The sequence below is a fragment of the Symphalangus syndactylus genome, chromosome 19, assembly GCF_028878055.3.
Source record: "Symphalangus syndactylus isolate Jambi chromosome 19, NHGRI_mSymSyn1-v2.1_pri, whole genome shotgun sequence".
Lineage (NCBI taxonomy): Eukaryota > Metazoa > Chordata > Mammalia > Primates > Hylobatidae > Symphalangus > Symphalangus syndactylus.
The window spans coordinates 80,676,431-80,701,295 of NC_072434.2; the positions used below are offsets into that span (position 1 = coordinate 80,676,431).

Here is a 24,865-nt window from a genome sequence, read left to right on the forward strand (position 1 = left end):
CATGAATACTTATTTAATAAATACTTCTATAGCATCTACTCTGTATCAGACACTGTTCTAAGAGATTCACAAATATCAACTCATTTAGTCTTAACAGTCCTGAGAGGTCAGTACTATTTTATTAGCCTCATAATACAGATGAAACTGAGGTATCTAGAGGGTAGGTGACTTGTACTTGTCCAAGGTCACACAGCTAGCAAGTGGTTAGGCTACAATTCTAACTCAGGCAGTTTTGTTCAAATTTGTTTTCTGAATCACTATACTGTGTAAACAGTTTGTATGTAAGTACCCTGTGTCTTAGTCTCACCTATGCTTATGTTATACTTTCATGTAAGTTTTAATAGGAGGAGTCTCCTTCCTTGAATCCACATGCAGATCTGGCCCAGAAAATGTGGAGAGGGCAGTTTAATACTAAGAGTTCAAAGCAGCATACATAGAGGGTGTAAGACAATACAAGAACTACCAGTCTGCTGCCATCGCCTAATTTTTAGTGAATTGGGAAAGCAGACAAAAAGAGGGAAGCACCTGAAATTGCAACCATAGCAGAGATCCACCCCAGGATTCCAAGTTTTGCTTACCTCAGCATGGGCATGGTCTGCAAACAGGAAGGGTAGTAGCTATCCAGATTCCCTTCCCTTTCCCTCAGCCTGCTGTGCTCAGCCATACTCCACTACCCGATGACTATCATGTTCCCCCTTTCAGCCTGTGGCTCTGAGACGGTGAGGCCAGCAAGGCCAGCAGGGGTGAGAGGAGCCAAAAGGGCTGACATAGTGCTTGCCGAGCCTGTCTTCTCTCTGCTTGTCCTCCCAGGACCCCCATCCTGTTCCTGGGAAAGGGGAGCTTCTTAGAAGTGAAAGCTTATCTTACGTAATCTTTTGTGAGATTAAAGACTTGGCATTAACAACTTTACAACTTTTTTCCCTCTGGGATGAAATGATAAAAAATATATGCTTGCCTTTTTACTCCTTGTTAATAACAGTGAAAGTCTTTAGAAAACTTTAAGAGAACTCTGAAAAGAGCCCTTGTTTTAGGGACAGAAGTACTGAAGAAAAGCTGGGAGAATACATGCTTTCTCAGTGATCAGGGAGCAGAGAAATCCTGGTCAGATAGGATAAAAGATGGTGGCTGAGAAAAAAGAAGCAAGCTGCCCAATCCGCTGAGCCAGCAGATGTAAAGAACATAAGCTAGAAGCAAGCCAACAAAGAAGGACTTCTTGAAGTCAAAAGCTGTCCTTTGGGTCACTCAAATTTTGAGCTCCACCTCTTCCCTAAAACTGTTCTTTTCCAGTTACCCCACTGCATTTCCTATTAGTTTTTTTTTCCCCTTTAAACCCATATTCTGCTGGAGCTGTCTTACCCTCTCACCTGCCAGAAATGACTTAGAGCTGAGGGAGTCCTCACTACCTATATCAGTGAAGAAAAGACCCCCTTTCTACTACACAGAGGAACATAATTATAATGAAAACGACTTACCTGTGTTGAGAATTAACGATATATTAGATACTGTTCTAAGCACTTTACAGGTGTTAACTCAGTCTCCACAATAGGCCCATGATGTAGTTACTAATATTACTCCCATTCTAAGATGAGGAAATTGAGGCACAGAAGTTATTTGTCCAAAGACACCACAGGTTGTGAGCTGTATTCCATGTTAGGATTCAGATACAGTTTGTTGCTAAAAACACTTCCTATACATAATGACTGGCTGGGTTCTCTAGTAATGCTATATACTTCTGTGCTCTAAAGAGTTCAATAGAGTTGTGGGTGGGCATTTTAGCTCTGTGTGTAGCATGGTTTTGTGGGAAAATGGACTTTAAGAGCCATTTTAAAGAACTTTAGAGTTATCTATAGTTTACACAAAAATCTCAGCTCTGTCTACTATGTCATACATACTATATAATGTTTCAAGTCACTGAAATGTTTTCTTCTTTTTAAGTTTTGCTCCAGATTACTATGATTGGGGACAACAAACTAACAGCTTCCTGGCACAAGCAGGAACTTTGCAAGACTCAACTTTGGATCCTGACAAACCAAGCCTTGGGTAGCATCAGTTAACAGTTTTATGGACGATTCCTCAGACGAAAAGCTTCAGAAAAGTGTAGTGACAGCTGAATTTTTAGGGCACTTTTCCTTACGAAATAGAACTTGATTTTTATTTGTTACAGGTTTCCAATGGCTCCATAGGACTAAGCAATAATGTAGATTGATAAACCCTTATTTTAGTACTAAAGAGGGAGCCTTGCTATTTCAGTGGGTATAATTTAAACTTTTTAAAGAAAATCTGTACTTTTATAAAGATGTATTTTGTATAACTTAAATAATAATGCTAAAGTATACTAGGGTTTTTTTTTCTTGAGAATGTTACTGCAATTATGTTGTAGTTTGCACAGACTTTTATGCATAATTCACTTTAAAAATATAGAATATATGGTCTAATAGTTTTTTAAAGCTTTTGGACTAAAGTATTCCTCAAATCTTACCTCTTCAGGTCACTGATGGTCACTCCGATTCTGAGTGCCACACTGGTAGACTCCTAAAATACAACTGACAACTTAGCCAATTGCAACTCCAGTGTTGATAGTTAAAATGAAACGGTAAAGCAGCAGACTGTAAGGTCTTCAGAGATTTTTTTTTTTTTTTTTTAAGGTTCGGGCAGTAGGTCCCTCAAAGAATCTCTTAAGTTTTGCCCAAAGACTGGTACTTCCTTTCAGTAGGGCGCTAATGTATACACATTAATGATGATAAGTTGATAACATTAAAAATGTAGCTGACTTATCCTATTAAACCTCCTCTGCTATATTCACAGATTCTGCATAGTTTTTTTTTTTTTTTTTTCAGCCTAATGAAATCTAATATGCATTACCTCAGGGCCACATCAAGAGTACACCCCTTTCCAACTCACTGAATGTTCATTACATTCAAGGAGAAAATAAGAGGGTCCATAAAGAGCATTAATAACAAATACCTGCTAAGACTATGTGGTCTTACAAATAAGAGCTAAGACTATGGAATCCTAATAGTTTTTTCTGTAATCTCCAACTATATTTAAAATAATGCCCTTACTTCTAAATAGCTCTGTAAAGAGCCTGTTGGAAGCTGCACATTTAAAAATGGCAATAGCACTGCAATATGCTGGAACATGATGCCTGTCAGCCATGTTCCAGACAATTCCTTGTAAGTCATCTTTCATTTAAGTAAAAAACATGTTACGAAATACTACCTCCCAGACCAGAAGTGCCATTCTAAAAACTCCACTATATATATCCTGGAGCCATAAAACTGCCTATTGGGAGGCTAAATGCTCTGCTTTTCTATAAAACAGAGATAAGGTTCTAGAGGAAGTACTGTTACCAGAAACAAGGCACGTTTCTTCTCTGCTTAGGAATGCTCATCTGGGGACAGAGGGAAGGTCCAATGAAAAGGAACTTATATTAACAAGTCCTGCTACATGATGCAACCCATTTCAGATGACTTCTCATTTTCATCTTCAGGAATAACTGATCTCTGGGCATTGATTTCACAGAGATGAAGTCTACTATTGTTTTGGTAGTATTTGAAATTGGGATCTCAAGTTTCAAATCGATCATCATTGGGCTTTTCATTTGTATAGAACACCTTCACTCTGCATAATCCTACATAACAACATTCTCGTCTTTCAGTACATGAAAAAATTGGGGTAACATAGCATTTAAAGTAGTTGTCAGGGAAAATTCTACACTGAAGTGAACCCTACACTGTTATTCAAGTTACCTTAACACATTATAAGCTATTATTCTAAATAGCTTTAACAGATTATTGTGGTCACACTGTATTACTAATACTTAATTTAAAGGCAGACTCAGCATGTTTTAAACTCCTTTAAGTTACATCTTCAGAAAGTCCTACAGTCCTTCAGTATTTGGTCAGCTAAGGGAAGATATATTTTTAAAAATAGTGATAAGACTATCACTAATGTCATACTCATCCTGTAATATGTAAACACAGTTCTGTTGTTACTGGCAGAAAAATTGGAATACCCAGCATTAACTGATAGAAGTCAATCTACTTTTATGATGAAGCTACTGGGATTTATTTGAACTATTATTTTTGTTGGATAGTATAAAAATGTTCTAAGTGCCTATTTTTCTCATTCCCCTTTTAAAAATGTAATAATGCTAAAATTTCTAGAAGTGTTCTAAACACAGAATACAAAAAAACTATGATTGGTTACATCGAACTCCTCTGTTAGGAAAATTAAAATTCCCTTTGGCTTTCTAATTTACTTGTTCTGCTAGGTACACTAACGAAACAACTCCTTATGGCCAGGCACGGTGGCTCATGCCTGTAGTGCCAGCACTTTGGGAGGCTGAGGCAGGAGGATCACGAGGTCAGGAGATAGAGACCATCCTGGCTAACACGGCGAAACCCCGTCTCTACTAAAAATACAAAAAAATTAGCCGGGCGTAGTGGCGGGTGCCTGTAGTTCCAGCTACCCAGGAGGCTGAGGCAGGAGAATGGCATGAACCCAGGAGGCAGAGCTTGCAGTGAGCGGACATTGTACCACTGCACTCCAGCCTGGGCAACAGAGTGAGACTCAGTCTCAAAAAAAAAAAAAAAAAAAAAAAAAAAAACTACTTATGTAGAATATTAAATGCTAAGAGGAAACGGAATGGTGATTACTGGTTGCAAAATACCCAAATGTCCTTTTGTTTTAAAGCAACACGATGAAATTAAAGCCCTGATGATTAGAAAGTTAAAGTGTATGGGGAAGGGGGAATCACTGAAAATTTTGTGCCACCATTTAGCTAAGTCTGATGTGACACTGAAAAGTTTCATGTGAACATTTCTGGGTAACTATTGGAAATAGTTTCTCTGACTATTGGAATAGGTGTCTACCTCTGCAGCTAATTGTCTAAGAATATTTTATAGATATTTTTCATTGGCTCTTTATCCTTTTTACAATGAACTCAGTTGAGCTGCTGATTAAAACATCTAGAGTATGTTACACACAGTTGTGACTGTAGGAAGGTTTGACTATTACAATATACATATTTATGCCAATTCTCTCTTGAATGTATCAGGCAAATTAAAAGCTTTGCTGGTTAAATTTAGCTGCTTAGATCAGGCACACTCACTAATGCCTCCTCAAATTTCCTCTTTCACCAAAATCCAAGTCAACTGCTCTTTGTTGACCTTAGTGCTGGGCCAACACCTAGTTGAACATGGAAACCTTATTAAGAAGAAAGGAATACATATTAGTAAACCCTAGAACTTGAGAAGCACTGTGAGAAAAAAGTTCTCATTTTTATATTTACATACTGGATATTACTTGCTTTTATCTTTTAACAGTAAAGGTAAACTTATATTAGAACTAAATGGGTCTAAATATTTGAAACTTTTATCGATATTTCCAACCAGACAAACTTTAGAAAATACCATTCTTTCACTTTAGATTGTTGCATGATGAAGAATAGACTAGCATAGATCTGAGCAGAGACACATCTAATATGCATTCCCAGTTTTCTTCTTATGTGAGAATTGTATTAAAGGACATTTCTAACCGTATATCATGCTACTTAAGACATGGGTCCAGATGGAGGAGCTGCTGAAAAGGATCAGGCTAAAATTGTGGAATTCTTCTCATCAAAAAGATTCAATTAATAAACGGATTAAAGTGAGGAAACATTTAACAAGGAACAGTGAGGATAGAGTGGGATTCAATGTCTATTCAGTACCTATTATATGTGAGACGCTAGACTAGGCACTTGTCCCATTTCTGTGGATCCTAGTCTATACTCAGGAACACCCACATATTAACGTTACTCTAGGCCCTTAGCAAGGATACAGGAAGAACTCTTGCACCAAGGGTCCAAATATGTTGAAGTCTTCTGAGGATGTCCCTGTGCCCATAACCTAGATCTGTGTCAGAGTCCCTATACCTGTTGCCCGGTTTCTATGGGCCAGGACACTGAACTCCATTCATTCCATGTGGAGTTCTGAGATTGGCTGCCCAGGTCATTAATTATGGGTTCAGGGTCGTAAGCTCTAAATCCAGTGACTCAGCAACTCCTAATGACATCTACCTGGTTCCTCCAAGTCTGGATTCTCTACCTTTAGTCCTTGAGCTATGGCTGGACCCTGTCTTCTGTTTTCTCAAACTGATTAACATCTTGCTAATACTAATTCTCTAGCTCCAAACCTGGTCTGCCCTTTTTGGACCTTGGATGTCCTACCACTCAAAATATTAGACTTTCTATGTCCAGAACAGATTTTCTGCCCCTGAACTTGAGATCAGATGCCTATAAGATTCCCAAAATTGCCCCCTTTTTCTATTGATTCCTGTTACTACGACCTTTTCCCCATCAATCGCACTAACCTACAACAGTCCCTCCAGTCTCTTGGCAGGCCCAAGTTACAGTGCTCCTTGAATGGATTAACTGCATTAATGGATTAGCGTGCATTTATCCTAAACAAATAGTGCTTTACCAGGGCCATTAAATATGTGTAACTTAGTATCCTTTGAGTGCTGTCTCCTTGGTGAATTCACTAGCCAAGAGTCTGGGCTCCAGGTTTGCAGGTTTAAGCTCATTAAAGGGAACAGAACACACACCCATTTGGAGGTATATTCTATGAAGGAAAGCCATAGCGGAAGTTAAATGATACCAGAATGTTGCTTGGAATGTTAACTCCGCTCTGACCAGTGTTAGGGGAATGACTTTAATAGCCTCATTCTATGACAATCTGACGGCATTGTCAACACTAAGATTCATTCACGTTGAGGACACTTTCTGCACTAGATAGGTGTCTAGTTGGCCATTCCCCTTTGGTTGATGTATTTTTTCTTTTGGTGCATTCTCACTACAATCTAGGTAGGATATAATGTCTTAAGTTATATGATGGCAGGAATGTTTGTCTGTTTTGTTCACTGCTATAGTCCCAGCTCCTATAACAGTGAATGAATAGTCAAATCCTGTTTTTTGGTAGATTTTTTTTTCAAAGTAACTTCTTGCACTTGCACTTTTATCCACATATTGATTTTACAAGTTTATTACTCATTTAAGGGTCTCTCCCTCTTGTCTTATGAATCTTTGACAGATATCCAACTTTTGGGCAAATAATTCATAATGGAATAAAAAAAGAAATAGGGACTTTACATGAGAACAGTCCTTAAATCATTCCTAGAGACTATCTTAAAATAGAAGCACTGAGATGACATTGTGTCCACACAGGCATTGCATCCTTCCTCTATCTGCCATCACCTGTTTGGGCACTGCCAAATAGAACACTGTAATAATTTAAAAGTAGTAAAAAGTGTATCTTTATTAGGTAAAGTATCAAAAGAACAGTGACAAAATAAGTGGTTAAAAGTGCAACCCTTGGGAGAGAACTTGAGTTGGACAGTTTTAGTATGCTCTATATGTTAAGAATTTTTTAAAGCTCATATGGAAAAATAAGTACAGTTAGAAAAACTGTAAAAAAAAAAAAAAAAAAAAAGGTGGGGGGAGGAATGAGGGAGGACCAATGCACTAGATTTAAACCAAAGCCTGAGTAATTAAAACAGTGTGGTACTCTAGTGCATGACTAAATAGAGCAATGAAATAGAAACAGATACAGAGAAATAGAAGAAGCAGATACAGAGCTAAATACATATGGGGGTTCTAAGATAAGATTAATGTAGCCTCTCAAACTCATCAGGAAAAAACAAACAGTTCAATAAACAATATTGGAACAACTGGGTTAATCACCTGCAGAAAAAATTAGGTTAGATCCATAACTTATATCTTATGCCAGAATATACTTCAGAGGTTCAAAATTTAGATGTAGAATTTAGGTGAATTATTCTATTGCTCTGGATTGAGAAAAACATTCTAATTACGACTCAAAATCCAGAAACCACTAAAAAATTGGTAATTCGGACTACATAAAAATTTTTTAAAACTCATAACAAAACCATCATAAGCAAAAGACAGATGACAAATTGGAAAGAAAATATTTGCAACTCATTACTGTCAAAGCGTTCATATCCCTTATAAATATCAATGATATAGTAGAAAAATGGACAGGAACAAAATATGGGAAACAAAAGGAAATACAAATGGCTCCTAAACATATTAAAAGCTGGTCAACCTTGGGCATAATAAAAATTTACATACTGAGCAGTAAGGTGTGTGGTGTGCACCTATAATCCAGCCTATTTGGGAGGTTAAGGCTGGAGGATCACTTGAGCCCACGAGTTTGAGGCTACGGTGAACTATGATCATACCACTGCACTCCAGTCTGGGTGATAACGTGGGACCCCGTCTCTTTTTTAAGAAAAAAAAAAAGGAAAATAAAAGAATGTACACATTGATATATATTTTCATCTATCAGAATGGCCAGAATCCAACATTTTAATAACATCTACATTGGTAATGTTGCAGGTTAGCAAGTACTATCATAAATTTTAGATGGTGTGTGAATTGATGACTACCCCTATGAAGGACAATATGCCAGTATCTTTCAAAATTATAAATGCACACAGTCGTTGCCCCCAAAATTCTTATCTTTGGGAATTTATTCTACAGGTACAATATTTATATAAATGTGAAATGACATATGTACAAGGTCTGGAAACAACCCAGCTGCCCATTAATAGAGGATGGGTTAATTCAACACTGGCACATTCACATAACAGAATACCAAGTATCTACTTAAAAAAATGAGGAAACTATCTAGTCATATGTGAAGACTGCCAAGAAATACTAGGTGAAAAAAATGAAATCATATGTATATGATGTCAATTTTTGAGTAAAAATGAGAGAAAAAAATAAGACTCTCCATTTGTATATGTTTGTACCTGTCTACAACAGTGTGAATGGAAACCTAAGAAACCAAGAGCACAGGCTATTCATGGTGGGAGATGAGTGTGCAGTGGAGGAAGCTGGGCCAAGGACAGAGGAACACATTCACTGAATAACTTTTTATATTGTTTGTTTCTTTTAACCATGTGAATGTATTACGTATTCAAAAAATTAAATAAAATAAGCATTTTATAAGCTTTATGATTCAATACAAATCAAACAATGCTTTTAATCGTTCCCACTTTGTAGCTGAATGGAAATAGGCCAACTTACAAAACGTCACAAAGGTTCTAGAATCAGTCTTTCTCATCTCAAATTCTTGCTCCACAACCTAGAATTTGTGACTATGGACAGGTTACTTAGACTTTTTTATCCTCAGTCTTCTTACTTACAAAACAGAGAAGTAATTGTACCTACCTATTAGTGCTATTGTGAAGATTAACGGTGTATTCATTTAAAGCCAAACTATGCATGTAAAAGCCCTTAATACAGTGCCAGCCAATGCTTGCCATTATGATAAGAAACAACCTCAGATTACTTATAAATACATTTTCTCCCTTCTCCACAGGTTACAATCAAATTTTCATGCCATAAAAAGAAACACTTAAAATGGGGGGAAAAACAAGACAGAAAAGATTGTAGAAACATGTACTTTAATTCCCATTTTCTAGATTCTGGTGGGTACAACAGTAAATTATTTGGAATTCTGTTCAGAATCAAAGCTGCATCTGTAGATATTACTTAAAATACAGTACACATAGATTTGTGTGTGTGTGTGTGTTTTTACCAAATAATTTGCATACCATGCACCTAATCTGTGTATTTTGGTGAGTAGCTATGGTTTCTGCAGGTACCTCAGTTTGCAAACCACTGAGAGGTTTACTGTGAACTGTTCCCAAATTTTCAGCTGAAGGCAATGCTTATGAAGCTCAAAATACCTGTCCTTTCTTATATACAGTGGCACATAGGCAAAGTTGAAAAACATGGCAGAGTTTCATATACATACAGAGATTACAAATATCAAATAATTCACAATGTTAAAAATATCAAAACGTTTTGACTTATCAAATTTCAAAACTGTGGAGCCTTATTCTGTCTGATCCTCCTCATAATCTAAGAATCAAAACAGGAGAAACATTCAAAGTTTACCAGTTTTAATACATAGTTTGTCTAACTTACATAGATGCCACTTAAGTAAAAAATAAACCTATGCCATTGAAGGAAGGATATTTTCCTTTTCTTCATTTTCATTACTGCATCAGTGGGTACAATCATTTCTGTCAGTTATATTATCAAGTGCTGGGTTTTTAAATTAGGTGATGAGATAAAGACAAAATGCCAGAGCACCAGCAAAGCATTTTAACAATGCAAACAGTACTCTAATATAATATCACTTCACAACAAAAGATGTGAATTGGAAAAACAGTTTATATCACCAGAACCATAAAATGTCACCAGGCTCACACAATCATTTAAGAAATAAAAACATACACAAAAATGTAGGCTGCCCCTACAATCTAATTTATGATAAAGTTAATCAAGATGAATTTCAGCCTAAGAATACTTCATTTATTTTCTTAGTTGTGAAAAAATTAGTTAAGAACCTTAAAAAGAACTTTTTACTCTAACTAGATCTTTTAATTTCCTAGAACATACTCTAATATACTAGCTTTCCTAAGCTTGAAACAAATCACAGTACAGAAAAAAACAATAAATGGACATGAGCAAGGATTTTCTCTAGTAAACAGTTTAAATAATAGCCTTTATCTTTAACTGAGGGAATGGTGAAATAACACTATCAAAAAGTTCTTCACATTTAGAGTAATAAACAAAGTGCAAATTTTTCACATCTTAAACTCTGAATGAATACTAAGAATAATTCTTACTAATTTACTAGTTAAATTAATTGGATAGTCACTTTTTAGACAGTTTGCCTTAAGGCCCCCCTCCCCCACCATACAATACTTGCAACCCTCAAGAAAAAGTAGAGGAGGCTCCAATCAAGTCAGCCTTTTAAACAACTTAACAAAAAATACCACCACCATCAACAACAAAACCCCAAGTTTACAAAGGTTTGAAATTAGGTGAGAAAATAAATAACTCTGAGACCTTAATACCCTCACCACATCCCACCAAGAAATGGCTAAGTATTTTTAAGAGGGGTGAGCCAAGCCAACTAAATACAATTTTTTAGATGTCACCAAATCATCAATGAACACATTTCAGACTTTGACAGGATAAAATATGGATTTAAGAGCACTTATTCTTTAATTCAGAAAAGACTAAAGAGTCTAAGGAAAAACTCTAGATCTTGTACCTGCATTACTTTTACACAGATGCAATCTTCCAAATTGTATCTGCTGACATTTAAAAAAATCAAGATTTTAAATATTGTTTAAAGATTTTAAATCCCAGATTTAGAAAATGACAGTTTAGGACTGTTGGTATGAATCACAGAAAGTCCTCTGTTGGTATGAATCACAGAAAGTACCGTTTATATACAGTGAAAAGAAAAGGTGAGGGGAGAGGAAGCTTAAAGGAGGGTTGACCTAATCTACCTTTTTATATATCCTGTCAGGGAAAAGCATACTGAGTCCGAGAATTGCATAGATTGTATTCTAAAATAAATCCTTTAAAAATGCTTACTTTAAGTGAAAATAGCACATTTTGTGTATATAATATTTTCAATTGGCATAAATTCATATAATGCCATTTAAATTTTATCAAGAAGTAATCTGTTAAATATTTCTGCAGTGTTTTCTTTCTAAAAGTAACTGACAATTTCCAAAATGTCTTTGTCCCTAAAATTTCTAGGGGCAAAGAAATGCAAAATCAAAAGGAGTTCTAAGTAAAAGAACACTCTTGGGCCAGCCCATTACACACACATGAAATCTGGCTGGGTAGCATAGGGGAGAGGTCTCGTTCACCTTTATCAAAGCAGGTCCTTTAGACTGGAAACTGCAACAACAACAGCAACTAAAAACTGCAAATAAAAACCAATGAAATTGAAGTCCTGGGGAATCTTAAGGAATTTCTGTAACTATGCATTGAAAGGGCCATTCATCATGGTGACAGTTCCAGATCCTAGAAATATTATAATATTTCTTTATATTATAGAAAGTGACACACACAGAGTGAGGCAAGGGTAAAAACACATTAAAAAGCATTGATAAATTTTTATCACTGACACCAGCCCTAAGCAACATTTGTTCCCTAGTTCTCCTTTTCCAATAGACTGTGAACAGTGTTATTAGAATGCAGACACAGCCATTTAAAGTTTGACAACTAGAAATAAAGGATAATAGAATAAAAACCTAACCAAGTCTAAAAAAAAAGCTAGAATTTTCAGCACATGAAAACACATTAAATTAAACACAAAATTAGTATAACTTACATGTTTTAAAAGTATATACTTCATTTATAAATATCTCTAGTTGATAATAATCTATTAAGAATCATAAATATTCAAGTGAGCATTTAAATTTTCTATTTAAGAGTTCAGAATTCTTGAAGTCAGATTAGTCTCTTTCTGCTGAATGTCCATAATTAAAAGGCTTTCCACAGTCACTTTATGTCTCTAGTTAGACACATAAAAGCCTTTATTACCTACTGTGTTGTAATAAGACTTTAAAATTCTGTAAGTCTCTTATACTTGTAGAAAGCCTATAGAAAAAAGAAAAAGCATATTAGTAAGGCTAACATGATGCATACTATTTCAAATTATTTATATTGTTACATAAGCTATAATTTGAAAGCAAAATCTAAAATAAAAAACATCAAACACTGAAGCTTCCATGTTTAAATTAGTATTCTCACTAAGATTGGTTTAGAAGGGGCAAAGGAAGCCTATTACTTCATACTATACAGACATTCGATTAATAATGGGAACAGTGATGTGAATAATTCTTAATAAAGAATCTCAAATCACTTATAATTGGTCTAATAAATTTATTTTGCACATTCCTCTTCAAATGATTGCTCTTTACTCAATGTTCCCCAAACACACTAATTTGTCTTATGTTGTTAGCTCCCTAAGGGCAAAGACTCTAGTTTGTCTCCTGCTGAGTCTCTCTCCTGTGCCCCATACCCATTGATGCTTATAGTATTCAATAAATGATTACTGACTGATTAAATGAAGTGCTTCTCAGCCCAGGCCAAAAAGTAAAACTCTGGGATGGGAAATATAAAAAAGTAATTCTAAAAGCTCAATAATCCCTATGTACAATTCGGGGTGATAGAAGAAAAATCTTTAACTATTTTATAGAAGAAAAGTTATTCCTTGATCACTTAGGAGGACAGGCAATGTTCTAAGCCCATCACATATATGATCTCATTATCAGGAAACAAACTAGGAAAGCAGTGATTTGCCTGAGTTCATACCACTACTAAAGAGCAGGCCAGGATTCCAGAACTTTGGGACCCCTGATTCTGAGTCCATTACTCCAGGGAACAATAAAAGGTAATAAGCTCTAGATATAGAACTAAAACAAGAAAGGCTGCATTTGTGAATTTTTTTTATGACACCGAAGGAAATTTTCAATTGTTCTGAAATTCTCAATTGTTTTCATCTTTCTCAATTTAATTTGGACTTAAGAGATGCTTAAGTTATTTACAATATGTTTTATTTCAATTTATTTAAATTTCATTCAGTATCTCCTGTGTTATCTTTCTATAGGCCTCATAAGTGGATGGACTGAATTTTTTTATGAAATACCAATTAATGGATAGTCTATATCCATCCTGTGTCTGAAATCTCAACCTACATAGTCATCTTTAAATACAGGGAAGCAACAGGTGAAATCCTTGCTATTAAGATGGGAAATGGCCAGGTACAGTGGCTCATGCCTGTAATCCCAGCACTTTGGGAGGCCAAGACAGGAGAATCACTTGAAGCCAGGTGTTTGAGACCAGACTGAACAACAAAGTGAGACCCCCATCTCTACAAAATTTTTTTTTTAATTAGGCAAAATAGCATGTGTCTGTAGTCCCAGCTACTTGGAAAGCTCAAGTGGAAGGAACGCCTGACCCCAGGATTTGGACGCTGCAGTGAGCCATGATCGCACCACTGCATTCCAGCCTGGAGGACAGAAGCAAGACCCTCATACCTCTTTTAAAAAAAAAAAAAAAAAGCGGGGAGACATATAATCTGTTTTTAATTTAACTGCTTCTTTTTAACTTAAAACACATGTTAAGAAAAACAAGAAATAATCTCTGTATTACTTAGTCCCCCATTTTTTTTTTTTTAAATTCTTCCTCAAGTTGACTTTTTTCTGTTTTTCCCCAAGGAAGCATAGTATTATTTTCTGTGATTCTTTTCCTTCTGTTCTGTATTCCTCAGTTGGCATTACATGTATCTCTGCTGGCAAATTCAAATTATTTTTTAAACCACTGGTGATATAAACAAGCAAGCAAATTATATGTCTGTATACAGAAGTTAAGTCATGTAGAAATGAGTGAAAGAAAAATGCCCTCTGAGCTTCAGAAATAAAGAGCATACTGCAGGAAAAAGGTGAGAAAAGAAAAAATTAGTAATGAAAATTTAAGAAAAATAAGGAGCAGATGAAGGTTTTAATTTTCTTTTATCACCTTCTCAATCATGCATTTCTTACTCCTACTATTGTAGTTGAACAAGTTATGGCCAAGTAAAAAGAATATTAGAAGAATATCTTCCTCACAAAATTAAGGCAGCAAACTGAAAAACACTGGCAATTGGAAACTTAGTTTTTCCTATGACCTGTAGAGAAACTGACTTGTCAGCATTAAGGCCTCAGTTACTACAGATACAATATAAAATATTTTTTTGTCAACAAAACAAACCCTCCTTTTAGCAGAGAAGATTATCTTTGCAGTTTGTTGAAACCCAATGGGAAATCAAAAATCTTCAACATACAATGGTTCTTACCTTCCAAAAGCATTTAAAAGAGCAACTATTTCCTGTCGGGTGAGTTGGAAGCCTTTAGATGGACTATTCTCTGGAAGCTTTTGGATTTCTTTTTCAGAGAATAATATCTTCAGAGCAGTTCCTAAACCCTGAGTCTAAAGAAAATACCAATAAACTCATAATTAACTTTATATAATAATAACTAGTATAAAGGCTTAAAGGTATAGCCACTGTTATGACAGGAAATTCATATGAACTGAGCTTTTCACAAAAATGTTACTATAGTTTCTACTTTCTCACAGGTTATGCATATGATAAACATATCTGAGCTGTTAAGGAAACCTGAATAGTCTAACACTTATTGAATACATATCATGCTATTCCAAATTATTCAAATGCCTTTAACCTTGAAAATATATTAAGATTACAGTGTTCAATTTATAACCATAAAGGATTTTTTACAGCTTTTAGCAATTCAAAACTCAGAGATTATTAATGATACCTACACTTAATAACTTCTCAATTATTAGCACTATAGAAAAAGACAGATTTGATTTCAGTGTAGTCTCCATTGTAATAATTCTGTCTCTTAAAATATTCAACAATCCTTTTGACACTGGCTTACACAGAGTAATGGATCTGTCTTGCGGAGCTTTCCTACTTTGACTAAGTGACCTTCTTTTGCTCATTTAAACAAATTCAATGACCAAGACTTGATATTTCAATCTTTTTATGTAATTACATTTTGCCTTTCTATATACATATGTAAAATACGAATATATTCGGTTTGTAATGACTACCAACTTCACAAATGAATCTGGTATTGTACCAATAGAAACATAGACACAATAAAATTAAAATCACTAAAGAATATGAGAAACATCCTTTCACATACATGTAACACATATACTTTAATAATATTAATTTTTTCATCAACAGAAAAAACACTTTGGATTTGCCTATTTCTAAATTCTAATTCAATGAACAATGAGGACATTTTAATAAAAAGCTTGCACTCAGTGGAAAAAATAAAGGTTAGTAATGGCTTCAAAAGAGAAGACAACACACGTACCTGTAATTTTCCCCATAATCTGCATTTGTCACATCCAACACAGTCCATTATGCGAGAGATATTCTTGAAATGTAATCGGAATTCCTCCTAGCAAGCAGAAAATATTTTCAGTCTAATTAGACTTTTAAAATTGAACTCCATTTGGCTAAACGATAAGTAAGTTTTGATGCTTATTAATAAATCAGTTGTGTTTTTCGTTTGTTTGAGAAGGAGTTTTGCTTTGTCGCCCAGGCTGGAGTGCAGTGGTGCAATCTCAGCTCATTGCAACCTCCACCTCCCAGGTTCAAGGGATTCTCCTGCCTCAGCCTCCCAAGTAGCTTAGATTACAGGCACATGCCACCATGCCCGGCTGATTTTTGTATTTTTAGCAGAGATGGGGTTTCGCCATGTTGGCCAGGCTGGTCTTGAACTCCTGACCTCAAATGATCCGCCCACCTCAACCTCCCAAAGTGCTAAGATTATGGTGTGAGCCACCATACCCAACCCGAGTTGTGTTTTTCAACAGTAAAGAAAAATATTTGAACTCGTATACTCTAACATGGTACATAAAATACTGACATTAATGGAAATTATAAAATTCATTCTGCATATTAATTCAATAAACTTTCCACTGAGGGGCTACTTTATGCAAAGCACCAAAATATGCACTACGGGAGACACAAAAGTAAATAATACATGGTCTTTACTTTTTTAAGGAACTTAATTGCTGCTTCCATTTGTTATCTACATACAACCAACAATAAATATGTCTAGTTTATGTTTCACTTATTTTTGAACCTTTGATTTGTGTAAGCCTGTATCAGAAAGCTAGTCCGAGAACAATGATCAATTTTTGTATCACTCCTTAGTACCACACTATGTTTGTCATGGTTGCTCAATCAATATGAATGATAACAGGCCTGTGTGACACATATGGTCCCACAGTCCTCTACGTTCGCTAATGCAGTTTTTATGGAGATGCTTACTGGATCCCTCTATTTTGCTGTAATAGTTTCCTACACTGGCCAGGCACGGTGGCTCACGCCTGTAATCCCAGTACTTTGGGAGGCCGAGGTGGGTGGATCACTTGAGGTCATAAGTTCGAAACCAGCTTAAACAACATAGTGAAACCTCATGTCTACTAAAAATACAAAATTAGCCAGGCGTGGTGGCGCATGCCTGTAATCCCAAGTGCTGAGGCAGGAGAATAGCTTGAACCCGGGAGGTGGAGGCTGCAGTGAGCCGAGATTGCACCACTGCACTCCAGCCTGGGCAACTAGAGTGAAACTCCATCTCAAAAAAAAAAAAAAAAAAAAAAAAGTTTCCTACACTGGGGAAATTCTTCCGCCTGTAAGCATTTGTATGCAACATGTCTTTAAGGTTGGTCTCACCTTATCTGCGGATAAGATTGCTTATGAGAAAATTTCCTCATTTGTTTCACATGGCAACTGTAGAAAATAAAAATCATTTTATTGCACTGAGGGAAATATTTTATTGCATGAAGCTGGAGGCAAGTAGCCTGTAAACTCTGGCTACCACAAGCCCTGACCAGCTGCCAAAGGGTTGAAAGGAATCAATACCTTGGCAAAGAAAGACAATATAAATAGAACACAAAAACTCCTGTGCTGGTCATATTCTCATGTAATGTAAGTTCTTTGCAGAAGATGAAAAATGCACATAGGTTCTCCTTCATACATCCTTGACAAACAGCAAACAAAATCCCAGCATTGTGTAGTTAAAAGCTTGTTGTGAGACCCTTAGGCTTTGCTTAGTCTCACTTTCCTCATCTACAAAAACATACGGAATTATAGTTGCCCTATTACACAAGATCATTCTGAAGATTAAAAGTAGAACATATGTGTCGATACTTAGAAAACAGGAAGCATTATAAAAATGAATTAACATATTAAATACCAAAATGGCAATATACCTCTAAAACAACTGTAAAATAAAACAACCTCCCAACACTAAAATATAGTTGTGACTAAATTACTTATTTCAGAAATACCAAGAAAGTCTCACCAAAGGAGAATCACTCAGTATTGATTTATTGGTTCCTATAGGACATCCACATCTAAAACATCTTGGGGTCAAATGTGTTTTAGAATTCAGAAGTTTTTAAATTTTAGAAATACAGTACATGTACTATATATTATGAAACATCTCACCAGAGTGTGAGGAAACACCCTGCAGTCAAACCCATTAATGTTTCTGTAGCAAAATATAAAAAATTCATACCAAGCAGAATTTGAAAACAACCCCACAAAACTATGAATATCTGCTATATTCTTACATCAGTTTAGGTCAGGTTTTGCTAAAAAATTACCTTGCACTAAACACGAGAAAATGTTTGTTTTTGAAACTACCCGGATTTCAGAAGTGCATATAAAAGACTGTGAAGCTGTACTCAAAGATTATTTGTGGCCAGGTGTGCTGGCTTGTGCCTGTAATCCTAGGTACTTGGGAGGCTGAGGTGGGAAGACAGCTCGAGGCCAGGAATTTGAGACCAGCCTGGGCAACACAGCGAGACCCCATCTCAAAAAATAAATTTAAAAGTAAAAAAAAAAAAATTGCCAATTTCAAATACTTTTATGAACGTTTTAAGGGTACAATTTGTTTCTTAATGTACTTTAAGCAAATGAAAATAGAGAACACCTAACATGAAGTTTGGTAATGTTCCAAAAACATATTCTCCTTCTGATATCACATGTTAACAAGTAGTTTTTACCTTTTAAGTTAGTCCAAAGGGACAAAAACATAATATATGTTTCAAAAACTGTAACATTCCATAAAATAAACTTTAGAAAAATATATTATCTATTGTCCTCAAAGTGGCTAAAAGCTCATGGTATTTTGAAAGCTGCATCAAAACAACAATATACACTGATTTTAAACTAAGAAAACTTTCCCTCAACTAGTATCTTTTAAAAAGACATTTATAAAGGTGTTATAGGACAAACTAATGACCAACGATTCACTAAGCAGTTGGTCAATGGAACTGAGAAATATGGAAAGGCTTTTTGTACCGTTTGTAGTAAAATCCAATCAGATCAACTTTGACAAGCTGGAAAACTGGGAAAGAAAATAGTTTGGATGCATAGCATTAAAACATAACCAGCAAACTGCTCCTAACCCCATGTCCCAATCAAGAACTTTTTACCTTTAGTGACTTGGCCCCTTTTTTGTCACCTGCAAACATGGATTTCTCATCAAAGTGCATGGGAAAAGACCTGATAAAATGATAGTATTGTAATAAGTTACACATGAAAAATCCACATACTCTGTATCAGAAATCTGATAAAATTTTCTATCCTTACAAATATTTAAAATTCATTATTTACTCCAATGTAAGGTTTGGTAATGTAGAAAAGTGGCAAACAGTTCACACATAAACTATTTCATAGAAGACTAAAGCAAGACACAGATGGCTGCTAAATTTAGTAAGACTGTAATGTTTTAAATAAATGACATAAGGTAATCTAAAAAATTAACTGAAAACAATCTATGTAAAAAATAGGCAATATTTTCTTAATATTCTTTAAAAATTTAATACATAATTTAAACACTTCTTAATCTTTCTCCTCCAGGCTTATTTTAAAAACCAGTAAACTCAAGTTTTCTTGACAAAGCATTTTGTTTAAAAGGTTATATTCTAGAAGATAAGGCTAATGTTTCCTTACATATCCATCCCAATGCAAACACACGTATATTATCATCTATATTTAAATATAGTGACTAGAGGCCAGGCGCGATGGCTCATGCCTCTAATCCCAGCACTTTGGGAGGCAGAGGAGGGTGGATCACTTGAGGCCAGGAGCTTGAGACCAGCCTGTCCAACATGGTGAAACCCTATCTCTACTAAACATACAAAAATTAGCTAGGTATGATGGCACACACCTGTAATCTCAGTTACTTAGGAGGCTGAGGCACAAGAATTGCTTGAACCTGGGAGGCAGAGGCTGCAGTGAGCCAAGATCGTGCCATTGCACTCCAGCTTGGGCAACAGAGCAAGCCTCTGTCTCAAAAATAAGTAAGTAAATAAAGTGACTAGAAGAATACAAAATTGGTAGAAAGACCATTAAAGCAGCACTAAATTTTGATACTACATAAAATTTAGTGATATTTTAAAGCACTATTCTCAAGTGTGAAAATTTCTGCAAAAGAAAGCCTTATTGATGCTTTTTCATCAACATTTTCAGAAATATTTTTAAATTCTGTTGTTCTATTGATCACTTTCCTTTTCTGTTCTACATCTCCCCTCGCTTAACTTTTAGGAGTCAGTTTTTGTGTACTTTAAATGCTACCTCATTTGAATACAGAGAGGATAATTTCAAATCACAGATAGTCACTTCTTACTTTGTATCTTGAAAGATACTCAGTAGAAGAGTTTTTGTGTCAGCATCTTCTTCTGCATTTCCAGTGTAAAGATCGACAATTGAGCGCTCAAAATATGGAGCCACCTTTGACAAAGCTCGAAGCTCAATCAAGTATAAAAAGTAAAGATTCTTGAGCCTTCTTGGACCTTCTCCCTTGGTTTCCACAGGGTCAAAGCGGCGTTTGAATTCTTTAATATTAGGTCCCCAACTGGGCTTACCCCAGGTTTCTAAAGAGAAAGAGAAATACATTACATTCTTTTAGTAAATAGGATTTTCTTCCTCCAATAATTTTTACACCAATAGAAGGCAAAATCTCCACTTAAAAATATGATTACCTTCCAAAAGATATTTTGCGCATAGATGTAAATTGATGCTAGCATGAAGTCCCGATATAAGCTTATAGAAGACTCTTTTCTCCAGACACAAACCTATTCAGAAAAATATTGAAAGAGAAATCACACCTATTTAGATATCAGAAATATCGACTCAAGGACGTTCAGTATGTAGGCTTATTTTTGATTGAAGAACATTAAAATAAATCAAGGAATAATATAAAACTGATTAGATCAAGATTCACTAGAAGGCAAAATAAGATTTTGGCTTCAGAATGGAGTTAACCGAATATGATGAGAACTTAATGCTGAAAAACGCAGAAAAGTTTGAGCAACTAGGGGTCAAAACACTATGGATGAAGTTGGCAAGTTCCTATGTTACTTCAGACAGCAACAGCACAGGTTTTCTTGTGGTTTAGGCTAAGAACTTACTAAAGTAAATGTAATTATAAAGTAAATGTAATTATAAAGTCACTGCTGGATTTTTTTTCCCCTTCCTTATATGTGTTATTTCCTAGCAGAGAAATAAGGGTTTTATTAACTTTCTGCCGTGGAATTGTCTAATTTTTTAACCATACATTCTACTTGTAAGGAGCTGAAACTTGGAAAACAGAAATCCAGGAATTTCAACTAATTTAAAAAAAATGTTGACCATTACTACTTCAGTGGAATCATATCAGTGGAGTACAGGAATATAATAGAACGTTATTTGATGTAGCCTTCTTAAGCCACAGGGGCTTTTTTGCTGAGAACTTAAGAGGTCAAGATAGCCCGTCATCCTATCCTAACCCCTGTCCCCATTTTAAAAGATTTTCTCTCATAACAGGAGTAATACACATTGTGAATGTATTTAATGCCACTAAACAATAAACTTAAAAATGATTAAGACGGTAATTTCTTAAATAAATAAAAATGCAGAAAATTTTAAGAAGTCACTGGATACAGGGCCATGAGCTTTTCCCTCCTTCATCCAACAGGTTTTTAACACTTTCCCCATGCATGAAAATGGGCTTTAATAGTGGAAAGTAAAATAGTCTCATTTATATGCTGGGGGAATTTTTTTTTTAATGTAAGAGTATTTATGTGGTTTTGTGTCTATTAAGATTTTTCAGCAATTCACTCTTTCTGTCCTATCACAGATGATTCTGAAGCACGTGGCCTCTAATTGGAAAAAATAATTCTTTTGAGATCTCGTTCCCTAATTGGGAATTCTTGTTAGAATATTCAAATTGTCATGGATGGGGACCAAAAGAAATTCAATTTTATTTTGTAGCTTCCTCCCTAAAAGTATATGATAATTTTGAATATTTACAATAACAATGGATACAAACAATATGAATATATTTAATACATAAAGTACTAACTTCTCTTCTACTAAAACTTTTCATCAAATCTATTATCAAGCAACAAAATATCAGATTTGAAGTTCACTTTGTTTTCTTCCCAACCTCTCTCTCTAGGCAGTGCTTATGTCCAATAAAATGGATAAAGACTAGAGAAGGGACAGTAAGCAAAGCAAAACTCATGAAAATCCATTTGCCTACAAACCAGGACCTGGAAAACTGTGAGGCAGTTATAATTTGCAAAGCCCCCAAAGCCCTACACTGAAATGAGGTAGGGGATAAGTGAGCGGAGAGGAATAAAAATGTATTTCCATAAACTGTGAAAAACAGGTAACAGGTAACTTCAACCAAATTAATAATAAAATATGCACCAACTAAGTGCACCCAGACACACAACACACTTAGCAGGAAATTGCTGGAGAGCTTCTCCTGGCCTACATACAGTCTGTGCCAGGCTGGATGGTATCTTTAATTACTGAGGTCCAGGCAAAAGCCTTCTCAATCTCACTCTGAAGTGACATCTGCAAAAGCTGACTTACCAAGGCAGAATCCACCAACTTCTAACAACATAGAGGAATTCAATCACACAATTTAGAAAATGGTTCTCTTTTTCCTCGTTTTGATTTAATTTCATTAAAATTCATTTTCAGCACCTGAACTCTCAGAAAGGGGTTGCATTTACTGTAACAGTAATATCTGGCATTTGGACATGGATTCATGGTTTCCAAAGGAACCTTTACAGGAATCATCTACACTCACAGTGTAAGTTAGTAGGATTCCTGTTGCTCCTCTCCACGCTCCAGATGAGGAAACTGAATCTCAGAAAAGGTTGAGTCAGTTGCCTATAATAAGGGAATGCTCTTTGGAACCATGTATCAATATTCAGATACAACAGTAAGACTGGAAGAATGGTTGATATAATATACACAGAATCCAATATTGTTTCTAAATTTCATTCTCATTACTAACACTCAAGAGTCTCTGACTACCTTTTCTAGCCTAAATGCTACTTTCCACAATTTGTGTCTTTAGAGTAGAGCTTATTAAACAAAGCTAAACATCTTCTACATAAGTGATTTTCTCATATAACTCCTAACAGAATTTGCACATCAATAATGTTCACCTTAATAATGGCCAACATATGCGCATAGTTCATTACAAAGAAATAGGCCAGGTATTGGTGGCTCACACCTGTTATCCCAGCACTTTGGGAGGCTGAGGTAGGCAGATCACTTGAGGCCTGGAGTTCAAATCAGCCTGGCCAACACGGCGAAACCCCATCTCTACTAAAAATACAAAAATTAGCCAGGTGTGGTGGCGGGTGCCTGTAATCCCAGCTATTTGGGAGGCTGAGGTAGGAAAATCACTTGAACCTGGGAGGCAGAGGTTGCAGCAAGCCGAGATGGTGCCACTGCACTCCAGCCTGGGCGACAGCGAGACTCTGACTCAAAAAAAAAAAAAGATAATATTCATAAGATAACATGACCAATTGACATGCATAAAATAGAATTAGTTTTACTCTGTAGTATTCCTATAAGGTTATGGCTATGAAATATCAATTTTCCTATGTCATTCTACTTGCTTATCTGTTACTAATATATTTTAATTTTTAATTTCATAAACTAATAGCAATTTGGTAAGGTAATTTTTTATCATCCAAACTAGAAAAAAATCATCAAAACAGCTTTATTGAGATATAGTTCATATATCAAAAAATTTACCCAAGCAAAGTGTACACAATGTTTTCTTATTACACTCATAGAGTTCTGCAAACATCTCCACAATCTAATTTTAGAATTTTTTTCATCTCCCTCTAACCGAGGACAAATTGAAAATGAAAGGAGCACTAATAATAATTATGCAAGAAAAACAGTATGAATTTGGTATATCCAGAGTCCGTCCAAGGCAAACTGAAGCGAAGCATCACTGAGGTAAAAGATACAGGTATTGGAGAGAAAGCTGTATAACTTAATTCCAAATAGGAGGCTGCATGAAGAAGGTTTTAAAACAGATAACCAGAAATGAAACTCATTTCCTTCTTAGGGTAGGGGAAGGGTGTATAAATTGGTATAGCCATTTTTGAAAACTATTTGGCAATATCTATTAAAGCTGAACATATGCATGTACTATATGACCCAGCAATTCCACTCCAAAATATACCAATGGAAAGGTAAATTTTTAAAAGCATCATATATCCAGTTATGAACCTAAGTTATTAAAATCCTCCAACATTTCACCTTTCCATTAATAGCATTTGATATTTTCAACACTGGAAGTATAAGAATGCAAAAGCATCTAATACATCAGGATCTATATTGCTTTACCTTTTAATTAGACAAGGTTAGACTATATTAACGTGGCAAACATGTTTTGAACTTTTTGAATTCATATTTATCTTCCATTAATTTTATATCTAAAAAGTACTTCCTTCCAAAAGGAATGTCTCCACTTTTAAAATATTTTGCATACTCATTACTAGAGAAGTAGTTTGAATGAACATTACATACAGAACAGAAATAAGATTAGGGAACCAGTTATGAAAACCTGATGACAGTATTTGGCCTGTGTATTTATATAAACCTGGTTTAGCTGACCACTGTCTTCAAAATTTTCACATAATTTTATCCCCATATGTTAACCTAAAACACGTTATTTTTTTCAAACACTGTCAAAATTAGTTGACTAGGTAATAAAATCCTAGACCTTACAAAAATATGCCAAATAAATCAGGATTTTTTACAAAAAAAATCCAATAAATTTAGAACAGACTGTTTACCTTCTAGCCATGTGTAGAATGATTCTCCTGAGAGAGAGAGAAAAGTGGATTAAAATATTATATGGTCATTTATATAGTAGAATAAATTAGGTTTATAAAATATTTCTGCAGAGCATGGTGGCTCATGCCTGTAATCCTAGAACTTTGGGAGGCCAAGGTGGGTGGATCACTTGAGGCCAGGAGTTCAAGACCAGCCTGGCCAACATGGCGAAACCCTATCTCTACTAAAAATACAAAAAATTAGCCAGGTATGGAGGTGCAGGCCTGTAATCCCAGCTACTCGGGAGG

The 24,865-nt window shown here is 35.4% G+C and overlaps 2 protein-coding genes across 4 annotated transcripts in view; one reads left to right on the top strand and one right to left on the bottom strand.

Moving 5' to 3' along the window:
* GPR137B (G protein-coupled receptor 137B) overlaps positions 1-9,019 on the top strand; it is a 75,115-nt gene extending 66,096 nt beyond the window's left edge. Inside the window, exon 7 of the mRNA XM_055234433.2 lies at positions 1,936-9,019. Coding sequence (XP_055090408.1) covers positions 1,936-2,044 — 109 coding nt within the window. The 3' untranslated portion in view covers positions 2,045-9,019. The remainder of the gene's footprint in view (positions 1-1,935) is intronic.
* A 435-nt stretch (positions 9,020-9,454) lies between these two features.
* The window catches only part of ERO1B (endoplasmic reticulum oxidoreductase 1 beta), a 66,979-nt gene continuing 51,568 nt past the window's right edge, over positions 9,455-24,865 (bottom strand). For 2 of the 3 annotated variants that reach the window (XM_055234431.2, XM_063613451.1), the window contains 7 exons: positions 24,578-24,604; positions 20,462-20,554; positions 20,107-20,353; positions 18,911-18,980; positions 15,772-15,858; positions 14,721-14,854; positions 9,455-12,481 (listed from right to left, as the gene is read on the bottom strand). In XM_055234431.2, coding sequence (XP_055090406.1) covers positions 12,421-12,481; positions 14,721-14,854; positions 15,772-15,858; positions 18,911-18,980; positions 20,107-20,353; positions 20,462-20,554; positions 24,578-24,604 — 719 coding nt within the window. In that variant the 3' untranslated portion in view covers positions 9,455-12,420. The remainder of the gene's footprint in view (positions 12,482-14,720; positions 14,855-15,771; positions 15,859-18,910; positions 18,981-20,106; positions 20,354-20,461; positions 20,555-24,577; positions 24,605-24,865) is intronic. The other variant, XM_055234432.2, reaches the window with a different exon arrangement.